Source organism: Telopea speciosissima, chromosome 6 (assembly GCF_018873765.1).
Source record: "Telopea speciosissima isolate NSW1024214 ecotype Mountain lineage chromosome 6, Tspe_v1, whole genome shotgun sequence".
In the NCBI taxonomy this organism is placed as follows: Eukaryota; Viridiplantae; Streptophyta; class Magnoliopsida; order Proteales; family Proteaceae; genus Telopea; species Telopea speciosissima.
In genome coordinates, this window is record NC_057921.1 from 52,383,889 (window position 1) to 52,404,985 (window position 21,097).

Genomic DNA, 21,097 nt, shown 5'->3' on the forward strand with positions numbered 1-21,097 from the left:
GATACTGCGAGACTTGTTTTTTATAGCTCTGAAGGTTCCTTATGACCCTGACGGTGATACTCCAAATCCTTGAAATGAACTTAAAATAAACTGACTAATAAGAGTTTTTAAATAAATATGAAAAATGGAGCTTTTTCACACGTAGGTAGAGCCGTAGAGGTGTCAATGGGCCGGGCATGTTAAAGCCCCAGTCCAACCTTTGGGGTCTTAAAGTCAGCCAAAGCCCAGCCTGGCCTTACTAGGTCCTAAAAAACCCGTTGACCCAGGCTCAACCCTGCCAAGGTTTACCCTAGCCCGGTCTAGTCCTGATTGACCCTAAATTGCATGCAATAGCAAATTATAATTGTAATTGTTAAGAGATATAATGATATATAAATTAGGGAAAATCACATTGCCACCCTCTGAGGTATGTACTAAATACAGAGCGACCCCATGTGTTTCTAAATTATACAAGTGCACCCCCGGAGTTCTCACTCTGTTAGTTAGGTGTTACGGTGTTGATTAAGTTTACCCTCAAATGATTAATATACCCCCTTTCAGGGTGTAAGCTTACCATTTTGCCCATTGGGCATCCCTAATTCCACACCCCCCTTCCCCTGTTACTCAGAATCAGAAAGAGGGTTTAGGGTTCGAAGAAAGAGAACTATTGCAGAGGATGTCATGTAGGAGGGGGTGAGTTGAGTATGGCTCAGCTTTCAGGGGGTTTCATGTAATTTACCCTTTTAAATATTTAAACTCAGATTCCAATTTCCTCTCACTCCTTCATTCTTTTTTGGCTAAAGGAACTCTGTCCTAGAATATGGCCTACGCCAACACTTCCATGTATGATTCTCTCTCCGCAAAACAAAGGAATATAGGTGTCTTTTCATATGGGGAGGAGAGAGATAGACTCATAGGAGTTCTTTTTCCCTTAATAATATGGGTAAAGTACACGTACCCCCCTATAATGCTCCCAATATTCCTCGTATCCCCCTAAGCGGCTCAATATTCCATGTACCACCCCTACTTTATTCCCCTAATGCCACTTAAGGTCTCACTAAGTGTTAAATGCTAAAAAATGACCAAACTACCCTTTCTTCTATCTTTTTTTAAATTTGAAAAGACTTAATTGCCCTGACCTATTTATTAAAATTTGAAAATACCAAAATGCCCTCATCTTCATCAAATCATTACTTTCTTTTACCTTTCACCACCACCACCCACCCACCCACAATTAACACCATCACCACCGCGAACGGGTTGGAAGGAGAGTGGGAGATAATAGGGGAGAGAGAGAAGAGGTGGGTGGTTTGTTGTAGTTGTGAAGTCGGGGAGAGAGTTGCAAACGACAGGTGTGGGGTATTGCAATTTGCAATTCACAACCCAGAATCTAGATCCGCCTGTGAAAAAATCAGGTCTCTTCCTTGAACTTCCAATCTCCTAAATCAAGCTCCGAAGATGAAATCCAAAGCCAAAAACCTTGTCACTGAAATACCCTACGGCTATACAATAAATTGTAATACACTATGGATAAAGCAAGACAAAAGGAGGTGGGTGGTTTTTTACCTTTTATTCAAAGAATCCCTTCCTGTATACTATTTCGTTCTTTTTCTTCGTCATGCTGCCTCAAAGAATCTTTGCTCTTGAAAACCAAAACATTTGAGAAAATATCCTAAACCAGTAGAAATCGAATCAAGAAAACCCCCCCTTTTCCCTCTCTGTTACTGTTTCTCCTCCTCTCTCCCTCGTTTTCTCTTAAACCGAAAAATCAAAAACAAGAAAACCTTTTTTTTTCCCTCTGTTCAAAGTTTAAACCCCTTTTCTTTTTTGAAGAAAGCCGAAAGATGATGAAGAAGAATGAAGAAATGGGGAAAGGTAAGGACTAGTAGTGCGATGCAACGAAGGTCTGGGAGGACAAAACTTTCTCGTCATTTACAGTCTTATATTTAATTGGATTTCTTTTTCTGAAATTATAAAAGAAGTGATTAGTGATTTTGGGTAACCGATTGACACAGATCAGGAACATTTTCCAAAGACGCCCAGACAATGGGAGTAAATCCTATTTCCCGATTCCTGGAGCACATTCATATACTTTCCCATATGGTCCCTGCCTTCAGATTTGCAGGTGAAGAGATTCTTTGGTTGGTCCTGCAGAGTGGAGAGATTCTTTGGCTGGAATTTCTGCAGGAATGTTTGAGCTGAACCCTTTGGCTGGTCTTGCAGAGTTGGTTCAAGGGTGGATGAATGTGCTCCAGGAATCTGCTCACACCCCAATGTAAATGATACAGAACTGTCGGAGAAGAAAGGGGCGGAAGGGCATGGTGGAGGTCGAGTTGGAAAAGGGTAGAGTATAGAAGATAGGCGGGCAGAGATCTGCTCCCCTATTATCTCCCACTCTCCTTCCAACCCGTTCACGGTGGTGATGGTGTTAATTGTGGGTGGTGGTGGTGGTAGTAGTGGTATTGGGTATGTAAAAGAAAATAACGATTTGGGGAAGATGAGGGCAGTTTGGTATTTTTAAATTTTAACAAATAGGTCAGGGCAATTAAGTCTTTTAAAATTTTAGAAAAGATAAAAGAAAGGGTAGTTTGGTCATTTTTTAGCATTTAACACTTGGTGAAGACTTAAGTGGCATTAGGGGGGTAAAGCAGGAGTGGTACATGGAATATTGAGGGGTGGTACGTGGAATATTGAATCGCTTAGGGGGGTACGAGGAATATTGGGTGCATTATAGGGGGTACGTGTACTTTACCCCCTAATAATATTAGGGGAAAATGTTCATACACGGCTATGTAAACCGTGTATGTGAGAGGGTCTCTCACAAAGAGGTGGAAAAATCATAAATCCTTATCCATTAATTAATGCCTTGAAACTCCCACCTTCTCACATACACGATTTACACGACCGTGTATGAAACCTTTCTCCATAATATTAAGAGAAAAATTCTCGATAGGTGGAGTTGGGGGTGAAATGATTGTCCTACTCCCATGATGCCAAGTTGCCCCCCCCCCCCCCCCCCCAAACAGGTGGAAAAATCATAAATTCTTACCCATTAATTAATGCTTTGAAACTCCCACCTTCTCACATACACGATTTACACGACCGTGTATGACACCTTTCTCCATAATATTAAGAGAAAAATTCTCGATAGGTGGAGTTGGGGGTGAAATGATTGTCCTACTCCCATGGTGCCCCCCCCCACACAAAACAAGTTCTTAGCCATAAAATGTGGTCACTTTCGCTTTGGACGTTTGGGACACTCTACCTTCTTTTTTGTTTTTTGGGTAAAAGTTTGGGACATTCTACCAGGGTTTAAGAAATCAATACCAATCTGGATAGCTCAGTATCGATAGTTTTAATTAAAAATGCAAAGTATTTTACCTTTCTACCCTTGGTCAGTATCATACCATCGGTATGGGATGGTTCTTGGATTGGAGACCGTCAATACCAATACGAATAAGGCAATTCCGCGGATCTTATACCAATACCCTTTCCAAAAACATGCATTCTGCAGCACGAAAGAAAGCCAAACACAGCTCTTTTTTTTGTCTTGAGAAAAGACTGGGCAAACCACTTGTGTTCCGTAAATTAACGCCCACTGAATCCATCTCCCCCCCACCCCCTCCCCTCTTACCCTCCCATATGATTCCCATCCCGCACCCTATTGGCACAGCCTGCTAGTTTATCGCACACAGTCCCTCTCTTTTTCTGGTAGGTTGGGTTGGGGGGAGTGGGAGAGGGGAATAAGAGACGATACGCTTTGTTAAAGAATTAGTCCTTACATTCCATCTAACTGTATGGAAAACTTGAAAGCAAAGCAGCTTCTCAAAATCTTTATGGAAGCCTCTTTTAAGGAAGAAAATTACAAATAAATGAAGGGCAAGAGAATATACTGCTTGGATTGTGCAGCCCCTGCACCAATAGGGAGCCAATGAGAGTACACACAGGGGGCATCAACATAGATGGATTTTTTTATTTCACGAGAGAACGGGTGGTAATTTCAGGCGCTCTGGTGTCTAGGCACAGGAATCACATGACCAAGTAGAGTTCTTTTTCCCCATAAATGAATTATGTACCAGTTTGCAAGGAGAATGTGTCCCAACAAACCGGAAAAGCAGAGTATATACAATTGATCTCCACTGAGTATTGTGGACCAGGAGAACACAAACCCTGAGGTGATGATGGGAAATAAGTGAAGGGGGGAGGGTAAAAAGAAAGAAAAGAAAATAAAAGAAAAAGGGAAAACAAATAAAGGAGAAAAATATGCCAAGAGCAATGTATACATTCCTACTAGCTTCTTTCCCTCTTTAACCTCTTATGAACTCGATCCGAGTCCTCACCGCTGCTTGCAACCCTAGAATGTGCAATTGCTCGATTGCCAGACGGCTCTTCGTGATCCTGAGACAAGATTCAAGAAAAATTAGTCCGATTATTAAAGGGACCCTCCACTCCTTCCTTCATGGCAATTTTCAGAACTCATTTAAGGAATCCTAAAAGAAGCAGTTGCACCAAATGCAAATCCTCTACAAGGTACCTCCATCCAGAGACGGACCTTAATTCAGTCCTAGAAAAAGAATACTCCTGACTGGTTAGAAGGAAAAGTAAAATAATCCTGGGGATATTGCCACGTACCCAGGTTAACCACACTACTGGAAAGGCATAGGCATAACAATGATAATAACAATAAAGGAAAAACCTAAGTTGCTGAAATCATGGGAGAATCGATCTTCTCATGCCTGAATAACATAAGAATACTTGAATACTATATGGTTACATCTGAGGAATGGAATACTACAACCGCATACCCTATCAAGTGATCTCCAAGTAAGAAATCTATAATATTTATGCAGTTGATGCAATTACTCCTTCACTTAGGCCAACACCCAAATTGACCCTTCAGCCTTCCCTTCGACAAAACTAAAGTAAACAATTTAGAAAATATGAAAAACCTGATTCCAGGAACTTGGGTGTGAAGGGAAAAACAACAAATAACTACGAAAGAAAAGAAGGAAACTGGGATTAGCCATCAAAGCACCTAAGTAAATACCTTAGCACTGGATGTCATATTGGCCAATCTATTAATTGCACGCTTCCCAAGATCAATCTGCACTGAGATGCTAGCTTGTGACAAATCCACACCTGCGCTCTGAAGTGCTTGTGTTAAAGAATTCAACAACCTGTCCCCCACAAAAACAAATTTTGCTCAGCAACATGCATTTAACATCAAAGCAAAATAGAAACTCTTAATGATGAATGGTACACATTCATCATTGACTCATGCTGTGGGGATCTTGGTGCAAGGCTTTAAAATCTAGAGGCATTTAGGACACTTTATTCAATCCCTTTGAAAGGGAAAGGTCAGTCAAAGCCAGACAAAAATCCTCTTAATACCAAGAAAATGCAAACACTAAACAATTAGACATTGCAAGTACACCAACTCCAAAAAAATGAGGAAGTGCAAAAGAAGCAGAAGTAAAAATGACTCCTTATGGACACTTACCCTTGAGAGTACACACTTGAGATGCTAATTGTTCCCCCTTCAACTGTCAGATCCTCCTGCTCATTTGGTGTATTACTTGTGGTTGTACATGGTTTATTTTGCCACAACCGGGATTGGGGCTGAGTTGACATGTCTTCTGCATCTGGCATGGGCCTCAATGGCAGTTGGGCAAGCCCACCGCTTTGTCCAACAGAAGTGAATGTGTTTGGCTGCATAGGAATAGGCAAGGGTACCGGCTTATTTGCCAGGCCAGGGTGATGATCCATTGGTCTGTAGGCAGCAACAGTGCTGAGCTCAGATTCAACAACATTCTGTGCATTTGGAAGCATGATGGGGGTAATCGCGACATTATGATCATCAAATTTTCCAGCAAACATTAAACCCGGACCAGGACCATTCTTCATGGCTCGTGAATGATCTATCATACTTTCTCCAGGACCATGGCTATTTCTCTGTTTCAAGGTAAGGATTGATCATTACTAAAATACATTTAGGGCATCTTTCTAAAAAATCATATATCATAGTGAAATGGCATAACATGCTCAATTCCATTTCACATTTTAGTTACTATAAAAGCTAAAAATATGCTTGATGCTGTGGGGAGTTTCTCACATGGTCCCATAGGAAGAAAGGCAAACAGGCCACCACTTTAGTGGCCACAGTTTTTAAAAGGGGAGCCTTTTCTCCCTTTTGTCAGCATGGGCCAAGTTCAGCCCAGTAGTGGGCCTATTCTACCAGGCCATCTCGTGGGCCTTGAGCTAGTTATCTCTTATTTTATTTAAGTTCAATTTCTTTTTAAGTTTTTTTAATTCTTACAAAGCATAGAAGGTTTACTCTTTAAGTGTCCATTTTGTTTAAGTTTCCTAATTGCTATGTAAGTTTGGGTAGACAAGTCATGTACTGCAAGGGAGTCTTTTATTTTAGGGGTTTTCTTAATGGCACCCCTCAGGTGTCAAATAATTTGTAAAGCTTATATTTTTTTTCCCTTCTAGTATAACACAACTTTTTCCAATGAGGGTAAATTCTGTGATTACTATCATTTTACATGTGTACTCGAAAAATGTGCATGATAATGACATAATGATACGTCACTTCCAAATAATTTTTGAAAATCCTTTTGTACTCCTATCATAAAGAACTTTTGGGAATAAGACAAAGGAGAATTAAAAGGTGTCAATTTCTAAATACACCTATAGAGGTGTCATTTAGACAGTAGTCCCTTTATCTTAAATAGATTGAATGTAAGGATTTTTGGCCAGGATGTTTATTGAATAAAGTTCATGGCTATGCCTTTGCTGTTGAGATAGTATGCTGCTGTGAGAGACAGTGAGGAGTGAGAAACTTTGTGATTAGAGAGATTCTGATCTAGGCATGTTGGTGGGAAATCAAAGGCCACATCCCCCCCCCCCTTTTCCTATGCTCTGTTTTCCTTCTCAAGTGTTGTTTCATCTGTTATTTATAAAGCTTGCTGGATTCTGATTGAATCTGAGATTGGGTGGGAATATTGTCTATTCAAGTTGCTGTTTAAGTATTCTATTATTGAAGATTAACTTACAGCAGATGCCCTTTATCATGTACCTGGTAACAACCCTGTTTTAGGGCCTATTTTGGCAGAATCAATATCTGCCTTTAAGAGAGATCTGTCCATTAGATCCCCTCCACCTTTTGGGGTATTGAAGGGAGCCCAAGAGGGTCCGTTGACCTGGGTTTGAAGCAGATCAGAACATCTGATCTGCTGTAGTATAAAATCTCCTAAATTCTGGGTTTTAAAGTTCAGATCCATTGTTTTGAATTCTGACCTCAATCCAATCATTGGTTCATTGCAGTACTTTGGGGTTCCATAATCCTAACAGCCTATTACCTTTGACCAGAATTTGAGCCCCATTCATAAATATTGACTTTGACTTTGTTACACAACCTAATTTCTGGTTTTAAGGTTTCTTGAGATCCTGTTGAAGGGGTGTGATATCTGAACAACTGGGCAATTTCATAAACAACTGGATGATACACAGAGCAAGGTATCAACATTTTACCCATGGCGTCAATTTTGTAGGCCCAGGATTCCATCCTGGATACAATTGTTCGTATTTGTGTACCTTCTCCTGTAAAAGCTGAATGTGCTCAATGACCTGCAAACAAATGCAGATAATTTATCAACCAATTTGAACTGAAGCAGTCATTTGTTTGGCCTACTGAAACATATCCATTGGATTACATGATATACCTCTAATAAGAAAGATGCCTTATCTCTCTTTTGATCACTATTGGGTATAAGTTCTCTCAATATCTGAAATCTGTAACACAGATGAAAATTTTCAGCATGCTGACTGACAAAAAACAGCCCTCCCAGGGGGAGGAAAAAAAGTTCTGAGGGCAGGAGTTCGTAAGAAGCATATAATATGCAACTAAATATTCAAACAACTGGGCTTTAATATAGTTTCTATTAGGATTTTGGAATTGCAGATAATAAGAATTCTTATTGCAGATCATAAAGAAGGGTTACATTTCTAACACTTTGTGACTTGTCCAAGAATACAATAATCAATAGTTTCATACAATTCTCTTATGTTAGACAGCTATTGTACTTCAATGTCACCATTTCCAGTAGTATTGGGCCTATGCATAGACTTCTCACAAACAGAATCCAATCTGACAAGAACTTCAAAATACATAACCCAATATGTATTGTAGATAACTAATATTTCACCCATAACTTTAATAAATCACAAGTGATCACCAGATGTATGTCAAAACACAAATTACATTTTGTGCCCCCCCCCCCCCAAGAGAGAATTCCTGGGTCTGACCCTGATCTAGAGAATGTTAAACCCGGTGACAAACAGACCCCGCCCAACTCCAAAATTAAGTAAAACAGGCAAGTTTTGACCTTCAAAGACGAGACCTAATGGAGATTGACGGGATTACGACATTGAGTCACAATAGGACCATATGTAGCCATCATTGAGTACAATGGGCTACAATAATGGGTATAGCTAAGATAAAGCAGGGTCATATAGGTATTTCTGTTGGTCTTATTTTTATGTTACTCTATGCTAGTTTTAATTTTACGCATCAGGTTTATTGATATCCTTATATATAAGTTTATCTTATTTTTATGTAAAAAAGTTCGCCTTAGCCAAAGCCCTATCCCTGCAACTTTTACAATAGTCATATTTTTAAGAGGCAACACTTACTCATTTAAGTTGGCCACTGTTCCATACAGAGGTTTCACTTACCTATTTAAAAAAAGCAGGGCCTGTCAGTTAGGATTCTATTAAATATTACAGAAAATCATGAAAGGACCAGGCCTGGTATTTCAAAGTACGGTACCTATAAGGCCTACTGGTGTCATGCTGGTAATCTTATCTCCTTTCTTCTCTTCATTATTTCTGCATCTTTATTTTTCTTTATGGATCATATGCTGGTACGCTGACTCCCTTGTCTTCTTCCAGTCTCACAACTGATAATAGAAGATTTTCACTACCTCCAGAAAGTCGGTAAATTGAAGATGAATGGCATGCATCCAAGATTAGTGGGGTCCACATATTCATGGAGACTTTTTTGGGGGGAGGGGGTTGGGGGGCATGGAGCCATAGAAATATTGGGTAGAGATGAACAATCAGCTGTAGCACAGTGATGCAGGACAATTTGGTAGATTGCTTGTAAAACGCCCATCTAGTGTGCAATTACAATTGACACAATTTGATGAAGAAAGAGGAGATAAACTATTCATCATGAACAATTCTATTGGTTTGATAGCTGAAAAGAACCATCCTCTAACCCGTAAATAAGACAACCAAAAACTGAACTTGAAATTACCATATACATTCATAATATAGGCCATAACTAGGCTGCCTTTTCAAATTCCAAGTCAAACTCTGGAAACTCCATAGAAACTTTTACTTGGACTTTGACTGTAAAAACTCCTTTGTATAACTCTAATAACAATTTAGCACTTTCTCTGACAGCCTAACCTACTTTTCCAACCAAATAAAACATCATAAATAGTCTTTAAATAATATTCCCAACAAAATTACCTTCTTAAAAAAAATTAATGTAAAATGCCCTATTCTTAAATAGAAAATATAGCACGGAATTGCAAGAGTTGAAATGATAACTGAATACACTTTCAAACAGTACTGAAACCAGACCAAATTGATAAGATACCTTCTAAAACAGTCCCAAAGAATAGTGATGAAAATAACCCATATAAAATTTCAAAATTCATAAGAAAAACTGAAATGCAATGCCAGACATACTAACGTCTCTTGAATTAAATATTGAGCCTCCAAATAAGAGATATTATTATTTGAAGCTTTAGGTGTTCCCACGTCAACTGGATTCCAAATTAAAGGAGGAAATTCTAATGGGCAGCAACAGCACAAAGTGCATCAGAATTGGAACTTGTACTCTCACAAAGTGAGCATCACTCTAATAAAACTGACTTCTTAGTAGCAACTCACGTGACTTAGGAACAGCAATGGTCCTAGTACTAGGGATGAATGGCAAGATTCTAGAAACAATTGTCCTAGGTGCTAGATCAAATTATCAAATGTGAATTAGAAAAGACCAGAAATACATAAGGTTGTTTGAAGATAGATGGTATAACAATAAAGAGTAACCATTGTGCATATTTTGAAACATTTAAACAGTCCCACCGTGCAAAAGGCATTCAAGCCCTAAAGAAACTGAAGCAAGCAATAAGGACCGACTCTAATTCGAAAATGACTTAAAAGACAGAAGAACAAGGAAATGTTTCCAAACAGGCTAACAAAAATAGAAGAACAAGGAAATGCCCTTTCATCAACTCAACTAGAAGAGAATAGTTAAAGCAAATTTCAAAATAGACAACAATTTATAACAGATTCAAAAGTTAACAGCTATGAAGAAGATGACATAAATGTATAAGACGAGGGAAAAGGAAATATTTTTTAAACAAAGAACCAGAATGTGAAGTCAGGAACAAAAATAACATCATAGTTTTCATGCATTATTTGGGTCCAATACTTTATTGAATTACTATACTGATATAGTGGCCAACAAAAAAGCAAAAAAAAAAAAAGAAGAAAAGAACCGTGAACGGAAGGTTGGCTCTACTTGCCTGTCGTTAATCTTGCTCCTCCTACGCTGCTCTGTTGCAGAATGCTTTGATCGTGGTGTGACAGGTTTTTGATCGGTGGTGCTCTTTCCGTCAATTTTTATAGTCGAATTCCCTGCAACAGTAGTTTTAAAATGAGGGAGAAGAAACCTGCGACTATAAACGATCCTAACAAAGAACTGGATTGGTCCCAATATGCACTCATTTTCAGGAGAAATCACAGCTCCTTATCCATAATAAGATTGAGAGAGAAAATTGTAGTGGCCACCACCCCCAACCCCAATCCCAAGCCCCAGAGTGGGTTGGGAATGAAAATTGAAGAACCCAGCTCGACAAATTAGAGAATAAATAAGAAAAAAAAAAAACAATTTTTTTCCATTTCGTTTTCATCATCATGCGCCCAGACACCGTCCTGCAACTCAAGTCAACATGGTATAATAGTAAAAATAGCAGGGAAGCTCCGACTCAGAGGGCACCCAAGAGTAAAGGGCTAAGCCAAAAATTGGACCAGCGATGCGCATGTACCTTTTTGGGAGGGACCGTCTTTCTTGACAATGAACTCCTCATCGTCTTCTTCTTCCTCTTCGTGAGGTACCCTGGCAGATTTCATCATCATCATCTCCATGAAGCTCTGATTCTTCTGCCCCGCAGACCTGCAAGAAAGTTTTCAGAGCCCGACACCGTTAAAAAGAAAAAGGGGAAAGCAACAATTCATCAATTTCAATTTCAAAACAAAAGAAAGGGAAAGTTTGGAGGGTGGGGGAAGGGGGAGGAACAAGGATGTAAAGAATACAGGAGGGAAAGAATGTCACCAACTTGGAAGATGACTGAGAGCTTAAGCTGTTGTGATGGATGAAAGAGGACTGCGAAGCCCGCTCCGACAACCAAGGGCCCAACTTCTCCCCCGGTTCTGCAAAGACAAAAGGACACTGACACCCTAGGTCAGCTGGAGTCCAGGTCAGATGGTTTGCGTTCCTAGTTAAATTTCAGGTACTTCTACCCTCTCAAAAAAAATTAAATTTCTGGTACGGATAGTGGTCCACTCTAATGTGCGCGGCTAATGTGAGGCCCAATAAGTTACGCCTCGAATCGGAACAACCACAGCCAGGGAGAGTGGGAACTCGTATAAGTCACGAATCGCATGGCCCAGCCGCATATATTGAGAGTCCTACCACACGGGACTGGTCCACAGCATCTGTTAAATGCCCCTTCAATTGGGGGATGTGTATCACGTGTTGGACAATGGGATTCTCGTGACTGCTGATATGGCCCACCACGGACACTCGGGTGGGTGGTAACAAAACTTGAGGGTTCCAACGGTTTTTTTTTTTTTTTTTGGGTAGAAAACTTAAGGCTTTCAACCAAGGTTTTAGTAATCGGTATTGATATAATAATCCAATTTAGGTCGGGATCTATATCGGTTTGAATTGGATAGATTTAATCCTATATTTAATTTTTAGATATGTTTACCTTTGTTCTATAATCTGTACCGATCCATTGATACGGATTGATCAAGAATTGATATTGATCGATACAAATCTATCGATCAGGCATAGAGCGCACGATTTAGTTGAAATTAGTCATTCATTTCTGGCAAGGAAAGAGATAGATAGAAAAGGTATTAATAGACCCTCCCTAAAGACGTAGTCAATTAAAGAACTTTTAGGAATATAACCAATATTCATTATAAAAGTTAATTAATGTTATGTCATATGTACATAACATTACATTAACCGTCATCAATTAAAAAAATATTACATATTTTAAATACACATAGATTATCATTGAAACAATTCTATTAGAAATGTTGAGTTAAATTTCAAGCCTCTCTTTTTACTCATTTTGGGTTGAAATTTTAGTAGTGAAATAAGTACAATGTCTGTCCATCACATGGACCCACTAATGTATCAACATGTCATAACAAGTGAACCATAAAACTTCACCGTGAATAAGGTTGTTTAAGAAGGTAAAATATGAACTTTAATAATTGAATTAGATCAATATTAATATTTCACCCAACGGTAGCCATACCCTTATATGAAATTGTAAAACTATATTCGGTTAACCCTCACCATTAACACTCCCAATAAGTAAAAGAAAGAGAGGCAAGAAACATAATAATGATGCAAGCGGCAAAGGACTTATCCCTTGCTCAAACACGTATTTTCTGCATTGTATGTGTGGGGCACACAATAATACCAGGCAGGTGGAAGTAGAGGATCAGGACTCGGTGAGAGACCCCAACTCTCAAATAATAGAGAAATAAATTAAGAATCACAAATAGTTCACAATGGCTGCAACTTTAGATCAAATCGTGGGTCACACCATTTGTGGATCCCGCTATCCAAAACAGTTCTAACTACATTGACGTATGCAACAAGCAAGCTAGAGTGCTAGACATGGTCTGTGGTTCCCTTCAATGCTTACATCACACAGATGTTAAACATCATAGATGGGCATCTACAGGATTCATGATATGGAATCTTGTGATTTTATGCAGCCTCCGACGGTTCGATCAACTAAACTAAACCTTGTTATTCTTCTTATCAAAATATCAAAAGAAAACATAAAATGACCAAAGAGGAGAAAGGAAAGGGAACAGAGTTGTAAATGCGACGCAATAGAACGTACGTACGTACCTTTTATGACGTGTTTTTCTCCGGCAGTATCCTTCACTGTCGTCGTTCCGTTTTCCTTCACCACAGACTCTCCCCACAACGTAAATGCTCCTCCGTTGCTGTAAAAGCTACCGTCAGAGTTCGTTTTGCTACCTTCCCCGTTTCTCTCTGTACTACATACACTCCTCTCAGGCTTCACAACCCGTTGAGTGAAATTGGAAACGTGACTTATACTGTAAGTGCCAATTCCTCCGGGGAGTACATTCTCCACCGACGCAGTTGATGAAGAAGGCAGCTTTTCAACTACTGTTGATGTTTTCACATTCTCCACTGAGTTTTCACCCTTGCCTGCCTCGTTCTTCCCTGCCCTCTCCAGTGGTTGCAGAAAATCATGTGTTTTAAGGTAAATCCCTGAAAAAGAAAAACCCAGAATTTTAGAGATCTCCCTCTCTAATTCTGCAACTTCTTGCGGAAAAAATGGGCAATTCATCCTTTCTCTAATGTTGTTAGGACGCATTCTGAAACTGGGCAGAGAATGCAGACATTGGATTCTGGGCTTCTCATATTTGCCTGAACTTCACACGAGATGGTGGAGGTTTGGAAAGTAGCATAGGCCACACTGCCGTACATTTTTCTCTGGTGGACTGGAAGTGAATGGACCAATCTCCTAGCGACAACCCCGGCCGTGGATTCTTGTACTGTATGCCTGAGTCAGGGTTTCGTCTCATTATAATTGAGGACCTTCGTCCTGTTTACGTCTACCCTGGGTCAAGTGATGTGAGCGTCAGATAGGAACCACTGAATCAAGTTAATCCCGATAAAGCGGGGGGTCACTCCTTACACAAGAAAGCAACTTTTCTCCAGTCAATTTGGACCCCGAAGGAACACATCTAAAAACGGTGGACACCAGGGTTTCAAAAACTCTATGATTCATACCGGAATCGGTTGATACCAATCCAGAATTTTAAGCAGTTTGATATGTTCTGGGAAAAAAGAACCTTCAGAATCATTGGAATATTTCTAAGATATACCGATTCTAGGGTTCTTCAAACCGATTTAGGTCCGATTCTAATCAGAATCGATAGTGACCGTTTTGTGTCACCGATTCTCAATTTTAAAACTCTAGTGGATAATGAAGGGAGTTTAGTCCCATATTGTCGTAGTTTGACTTATGACCTTAGAAGAGTCTGTTTACCCTTAAGCTCTTTTGAATTAGACGTCATTAAGTGATATCAGAACAAAATGCCCTTCAGCCAAATGAAAAAAAAGGATTAGATTTATTTTATTTCATGGGAGGCCAAAGATGGTGCACAGGATAACAGTGAAGAGGGTGCATGGCATTTACTGATTTACGGAAGAGTAAGATATCAAATGGGAAGATGAAAGATTGGATTTGAGAATAAAATTTGACATGTGGCAAAATTAACTGTGTTAAACATAACTTTTGCGATAAAGAATAACGAATATCCGTTTTAAATAAGAGATGAAAGGGAACTATTATTATTATTATTATTAAAATGATAATTAAGATTAACATACCAGAAGTAGGCTTTGAATCTTGGTGGTGCTGGAAAGAATGACTGTACAGTGGAAGGAAATCATGTGTCGGTTTTTTACCTGTAAGAAAACGTAAACAACCAATCATAACAGATTCAATATCTTTTTTTCTTTCTGTTTCACTGAATTCTGAGGCCTTGGAATGGGGGAATTAGGGATTGCCATTATAGAGAAGAGGAATGGATACCTTCGGTTCCAAAGGGGTGCGGTTGAGGAAGCTCCATCCACTAGTTGATCAATGATATAAAGTTTTCTGTAGTCGTTCGTGTAACAGATTTTCTTCTTCTTGTTTCTTCTAAACCTTTTTCCTGTTACAACTAGATTCTCAGACTCACCTTCACAAGTCAACTCGTCACAGGTGCTAAATTTCCGATAATTGGACCGTAATTCAACCCAAAAAGATGTCTTCCACAGAATTTTGTTCTAGAAATGGCTATATTCTTTGGTGAAAACAATTCGGCTTTACAGAATTCCAGATCTTCCAAAACAACCGGGAAAAAAAATTAAATGTCTCGGAATTGGATATAGCGAGATTCAGAGATTGAATCCTCTAAAGAGATTATCTCCACCGCTTTCATACGTAGAATTGAAATCCAGAGAGCGATGCCTCCGACCAGAGACCGGAGGCACATTCACCTGTTCTATTGGGGTTAAAAAAAAATAAAAAAACTAAAAACTAAAAACTAAATTCCTCCTCCTCGGATCAAAGCCTACTGAAGCAGAAATCTCAAATTTCCACCTCCTTTTAGCGAACGAGACGCTTAAGTGGAGAGGTTTTCCTTCTCTGAATTTCCACCTCACTGCACAATTCCACAGAATTCCTTTTACTGCATATCCTATCTGCACTATTGAAAAATCTTGTCGACCTCAAAAGACGTATACCGAACTCCACAGGTTGAATTCCCAGGAAAACTGCCAACATAATTACGGTAGGATCCAGGAATGAATCAAATTTCATAGATTTAAGCATTGAATAAGAAGATTTGTGCAAAAAATCTCAGAAAATTAACAATCAAGAAAATCTTAAAAACAAAAAATTCTAAGTAGATAGATCCAGAACAGACAAGCTTACCTTCGATCTGAATTATGTTGAAGTTAACACGAACTCAGCTCAAATGCGTCTGGTATTCGAAGAACAATCCAATCTCACGTTTAAATTGCTGTTAAAATAGATCTGATGAGTATCATCCAGAGAAGATGAACTAAATTCAAATTCTAGTCGAAACCTTCAGTGAGAATCTCTCCTCTCCTGTCTCTCTCTCTTTCTCTCTTTTGCTTTGTCTGTGTTTCTCTCAAATTTTTCTGGCTGCGCTCTTAACGAGAAGTGCGGTGGAAGGAAGAGCTATGGGTCGGAGGGACAATCTGGTGAGATCTTTATACGGTCTCTTTTCCGTTTTATATTTCTTCTTCCCTACTCCCCCACTTCTTTTCCGTCACCAACAGAAACAGAAACTCCGTTCTCTTAACGCCGTCAAATAACGACGTTAATCTAGTGATTGACGGTCCCTTCTACAGTCACTCCGTGTACTAGCTCAACGTTTGCAGTCACTTCTTGTATTTCTGTAGATCCCTATTCCACGATCAAGATGAGGGAAGCCCAATCCCATTTAGGAGGGCATGGGGTCCACTCCTAGTGATCGGAGATCAGATGACATCAGATCAACGGTGGATATGAATCTACACGAGCTTGAGCTCCAGCTCATCATGTTGGGTAATGTCAGTCAGGTACAAGGTAAACAAAGGGTTGACTCTGGTTTCCATTTGACAAATTGATTTAAATAAAATAAAAAAATAAAAAAATAAAAAAAAAGATGGTGAAGTTAATAAGAACTGATGATTAGAGGTGTAGATCCCGAGTTTTAACTTTAAAACAGATCAGAGCATGATGGGTGTGGTAAGGAGCAAATGTCACGTGCTGCCCGCCACTCACATTTTTTTTCCTCTTTTTTTTTTTATTTTTTTTTTTGGTACTAAATAAAATTTAATACTAATTATATTAATCATGTTATTAATGAGTGAAACTAACCAAAAACAAAAATGACCGATACCGATGGCCGATCTGCATTGCCATTGGTTGACATCGATATCGATACTTGGCCAATATCAAATCGGTGAATGAAATCATAATTGTCAAAACACCTTATACTACCAATATCTTTGAGGGAAAAATTGTTTGATACAATCGATACTAGATAGCTAAAACCATGGTTACAATTACCAATCTGGAGTCTAGGTTGTGAAATTTTTTTTTTTTTTTCCACCTTGAATAACTCCCTCAAAGCATGCAATAGAAGTTTATTTCGAAGCTTATTGTGGAGAAGTTTCTTTTGGTGCCTTGGTGATCCCCCATAGATTTGGCGATGTGCATCCTAAATCTATGTTTTCTATTAATAGTATGGTCTCTACCACACGGTCCATACTCCAATTGCTTCACATTGTCAAAGTCGCATCTACACTCAATTTGTGTTATGAATGGACTTTTCAACAATTTGTGACCGTTGATGATATATTTGTCATAACTCACTTAAAATCCAACGGTTTTAAGTGAGTTTTATTTGTCTTTGTACTAGAGAAGCTCAAGGAGAGTCTCAACCTATATAAAAAAGGATTTTCCTCATGTTTTAGAGACCTTTAACTCTAGCTTTTTAGTACTAGAAAAAGTGTTCTGTGGGAATTTTTTGTGAGTGATCTTGAAGTTGTTGTTCCCCAACTAGAGTTTTCTTGTTTTGAGTTACATACGGCTTCCAACAAGGTTCTTGAATAGTCTTTAACTTCAAGTAGTCATCATCTATTCTTTGATTTTACTACGGTATAGCAATGTGATTATGTGCATACCACCATCCTTTCGATAGAAACGGCGGTAGGATGCTTCTTCTTCTACGTAAGGATGTGGTTGTTGTTGTCCATGCCTAGTAAGTTGTTTATATCCTTAGTTAGTATGTTAATCACAATTCATGTTACTGTTAAATTACATTTCTTCTAGTTTCATGCATTGCATTGCTCCATGCAATAATGTTTTATTGATCTTCATTGAAGGCCCATCGACGTTGACCCTCATCTAAGTTATGCATGACCTCCAGAAGGGTTTTTGAGTAGTCTTGTACTTCAGGTACCCCCTTAACTTAAATCTTTTGATTTTACTTATGTATATCTATTTGATTATGAGTATACTGCCATCACTTCGACAGAAATAGTGAGGGCATGCTTCTTCTTCTAGGTAGGGATGTGGATGTTGTTGTCCATCCCTAGTAAGTTATATTCGAGTTTAGTATGTTAATCGCAATTCATGTTACTATTAAGCTAAGTTCCTTCGAGTTTCATGCATTGCATTGCTCCATGGTTAGGTCCAGTTCATGCTTGCATGTTGATTAGCATGCTTAGAGTTAGCTTGAATCATTCCTAATCTAGGTTTGCATCTAGTTAAGGTTCATGTTCATATCATGTTAGGTTTCTATTACACATATAATTGTTCTTCATGTTAAACACTCCTATCGTTTAGGGTTTCCTTTCCCTTGTTGCGTCTTTTGGTCTTGCTTTTGTGTGTTCTATCCCTTTCCTTCTTGTAGCGTATTCAACTTACTATTTTATCTAGACTTTTATTTTATGGTATTATGTCTTCTCTACATATTCATGTTTATACATTCATGCTTATATTATAACATCAATCACCTAAGAAGGTTGGCCTTAAGTTGAGCAGACTGGAGTGCCTAACACCTTTCTTGGACTGTACCTTGACACATGACGATGGTTTGACGATTCCCCATGGAAACTATCCTATCACAATTATGAACATCGATGAAGTAATAATTCACCATGCCTCAATTCAGGAGAACTGTTCCATATTTTCAAAGCTTTATACCACCATAGTAGAGAGAAGTGTTGAGACTAAATACTAAAATATACCCCAAGTGAATAGATGGGTGATGTATATAACAAATAAGCTCCCATAATTAAGTTTCACATGATAAATACTTGGACCGTATAGAGAACCTTTGTTTGATTCAATGAACCAAGCATTTAGTGAAAGTGGAGATGGATGCCTCAAGGGTTGTTGAGAATAGATAAGTCTCTCTTTGTTTTGGATTGGCTATGTGGAGAAATGTAGTCCATCACAATTGAGAAAAAAAAAAAAATTTCGTTAACCAAAAACCTTTTTTGCCCTTTATTGGCCGAAAGTTCCTCCATATATGATCTATGACCACATTATTCAAAAGCTGTCTCTATCCGCAATGGTTTTAGTCCAGTACTCAGTACACTTACCAGTTACCACACTCAACGCAAACAGCCAAAAAGCATCAAAGAGATGGTGTCCACTGTTTCTGTCACAACTCACACGTGCATTTCTGATCTCTCCATATCTGTTTTTTTATTTTTTGGTGAAGATCTCTCCATATCTGATACGGTGGATCTGTTTATAAGTTATGGGTCCAATCTCTTGACCCCCCCCCCCTCCCTCCCTCCCTCCCTCCCTCCCTCCCACCTACTGTCTCACGTGCTAAAGCTAATTGAATTGTGGCAAAACTTTCCCTTCGTTTCCCCTAATTAATGGTTGCTACTTATGGATTAATGATTTTTTAGAGTGTTTTTATTCAAAAGACTTATAGATCTCATTAAACAAAAAAAAGGGGGTGCTGTTCTCTATGCCGCAGCGTAGGTTGCAACCAAGCACATAGGGGTGGATGCAATGATCACCCTGTCCCCTGCACAGGCTGTCCACGAGCCTGGGCGCAGCCTGCGTTGCGGAACAGAGAACATTCTCCCTAAAAAAAAATTAACAAAATGATATTAAAATGGCTTAACCCATAATATGTTGCATGAATTAGTGTTGATAGGAATTAGAGGTAGTGGATTTCGATTTGAGTTGGTTAATTCTGTTTTTGATTTTATTATTTATGAGAATTAGATTTTTTTTTTTTTTTAATAGTTTATGTATTTGAGTTCAATCATAAATAAAGAAGGTGATATAAAAGATAATGTTTTACAGACAATTAAAATAGGATGGATGAAGTGGAGATGAGCGTTTGGAGTGTTGTGTGATTGACGTATTCTTTTAAATCTTAAAAAAAAAATTGTAGGACAATCATACGACCAGTTATGATGTATGATGCAAAATGTTGAGCAGTTAAAAAACATCATGCAGATAAAATTATCGTAGTATTGAGATAAATGAATGGCAAAACTAAAAAAGATAAAGGAATGATCATATTAGAACTGATTTGGAAGTAACTTCGATTTATGAGAAAATCGTTTGAAGTGGCATGACTATGTTTTAAGGCGGTCTTTGGATGCTATAATACGGAGGATTGATTTGATCCAAATTGAAGGAACTAAAGAGTTAGAGGTTGACCTAAAATGACCCTAAGAAAAATGGTGAGAAAATGCATGCATAACTTATGCTTTGTATCAATAGAGCTAATTAGAGGATAACAATCAATGTAATCAACCATTTTTAATTGAGATAAGGCTGAGTTATTGTTGTTTTCATAGTAGCAAATGAGGTCTTTTTCATGAGTGTGTGGACCCTGAATAGCCAAAATGGTGGATGAAAGGAGGTGAGCAACACCCGGCAACTCACGTGCAAGAATAGAGACAGACCACAAACACACTATCTCGGACGCCATGATACCCCACCAGGGCCTACGAGTACGGGCCATGGACCTTCAAGAAGGCAAAATAAATCCGATTTCCCTGTCCACCCCTTTGTTGTGGGCATTGGTATTTGGTACGCCATGTTTGTTACTTACAGAGGACAGGGTAGGGCACGGTACCCATTCTCATCCCTTTGCAAACAAAACCCACCTTTCAATTTTCTTTTTTTTTTTTTCGTAGTAGTCACTAAACAGTGGACTCGGTTCTTGTCCAACATCTTGTCCGGGCTGCACGTGCAGCGTCAGACATAGTTAGGCATGAAAAGACCGTCTCACCCCTGCCTGAGCAGGGGTGAGGCGATCTTTTCATGTCTCACTGGCAGGGGTGAGACGGTCTTTTCATGCCTAACTATGTCCGGTGTTGCACATGCAACCCGGGCAGGGTGCTGGACAGGATCCTTTTGGCTATAAAACCCCTTTGGCATTCCAATTGATAACGACAACATGATCATAGTCCCTTCATATGTAGAAGATCAATCATTCCAACATCCCGCTAGCTCAGTTGGTTGGGGTCATTGTCGGTTAAATGCGTGCCTCCTACAAGGTCAAAAGATTGACTCTCTTTTAATGGATTATGTGTACTACCATATGGTAAATAGTGAAACATTATACTTCACTACACATAGTGACAAAAAGAATAGATTATTTGAAAAAAGAGTTCAAAATCATCTAGAATCAGGATTGAACTCGACCGATT

At 38.9% G+C, this 21,097-nt stretch overlaps 1 protein-coding gene across 1 annotated transcript; it reads right to left on the reverse strand.

The window, feature by feature from the left end:
- Positions 1-4,043: 4,043 nt before the first annotated feature.
- Positions 4,044-15,190, reverse strand: LOC122665075 (transcription factor BIM2). The gene is made up of 11 exons (XM_043861135.1): positions 14,940-15,190; positions 14,735-14,812; positions 13,217-13,606; positions 11,394-11,487; positions 11,103-11,230; positions 10,581-10,692; positions 7,704-7,773; positions 7,513-7,608; positions 5,480-5,931; positions 5,027-5,156; positions 4,044-4,377 (listed from the first exon to the last, which is right to left on the reverse strand). The coding sequence occupies exons 1-11, from the start codon at positions 14,974-14,976 to the stop codon at positions 4,270-4,272; spliced, it is 1,695 nt and encodes a 564-aa protein (XP_043717070.1). The 5' UTR covers positions 14,977-15,190; the 3' UTR covers positions 4,044-4,269.
- Positions 15,191-21,097: the final 5,907 nt, after the last annotated feature.

Coding starts and splice junctions, on each gene's coding strand:
- LOC122665075 (XM_043861135.1), bottom strand. CDS start 14,976: ATGGAGCTTCCTCAACCGCACCCCTTTGGAACCGAAG. Junction 11,231..11,393: donor AGCTCTCAGTCATCTTCCAA/GTTGGTGACATT, acceptor ACTTTCTTGCAG/GTCTGCGGGGCAGAAGAATC. Junction 7,609..7,703: donor AGGCATCTTTCTTATTAGAG/GTATATCATGTA, acceptor ATTTGTTTGCAG/GTCATTGAGCACATTCAGCT.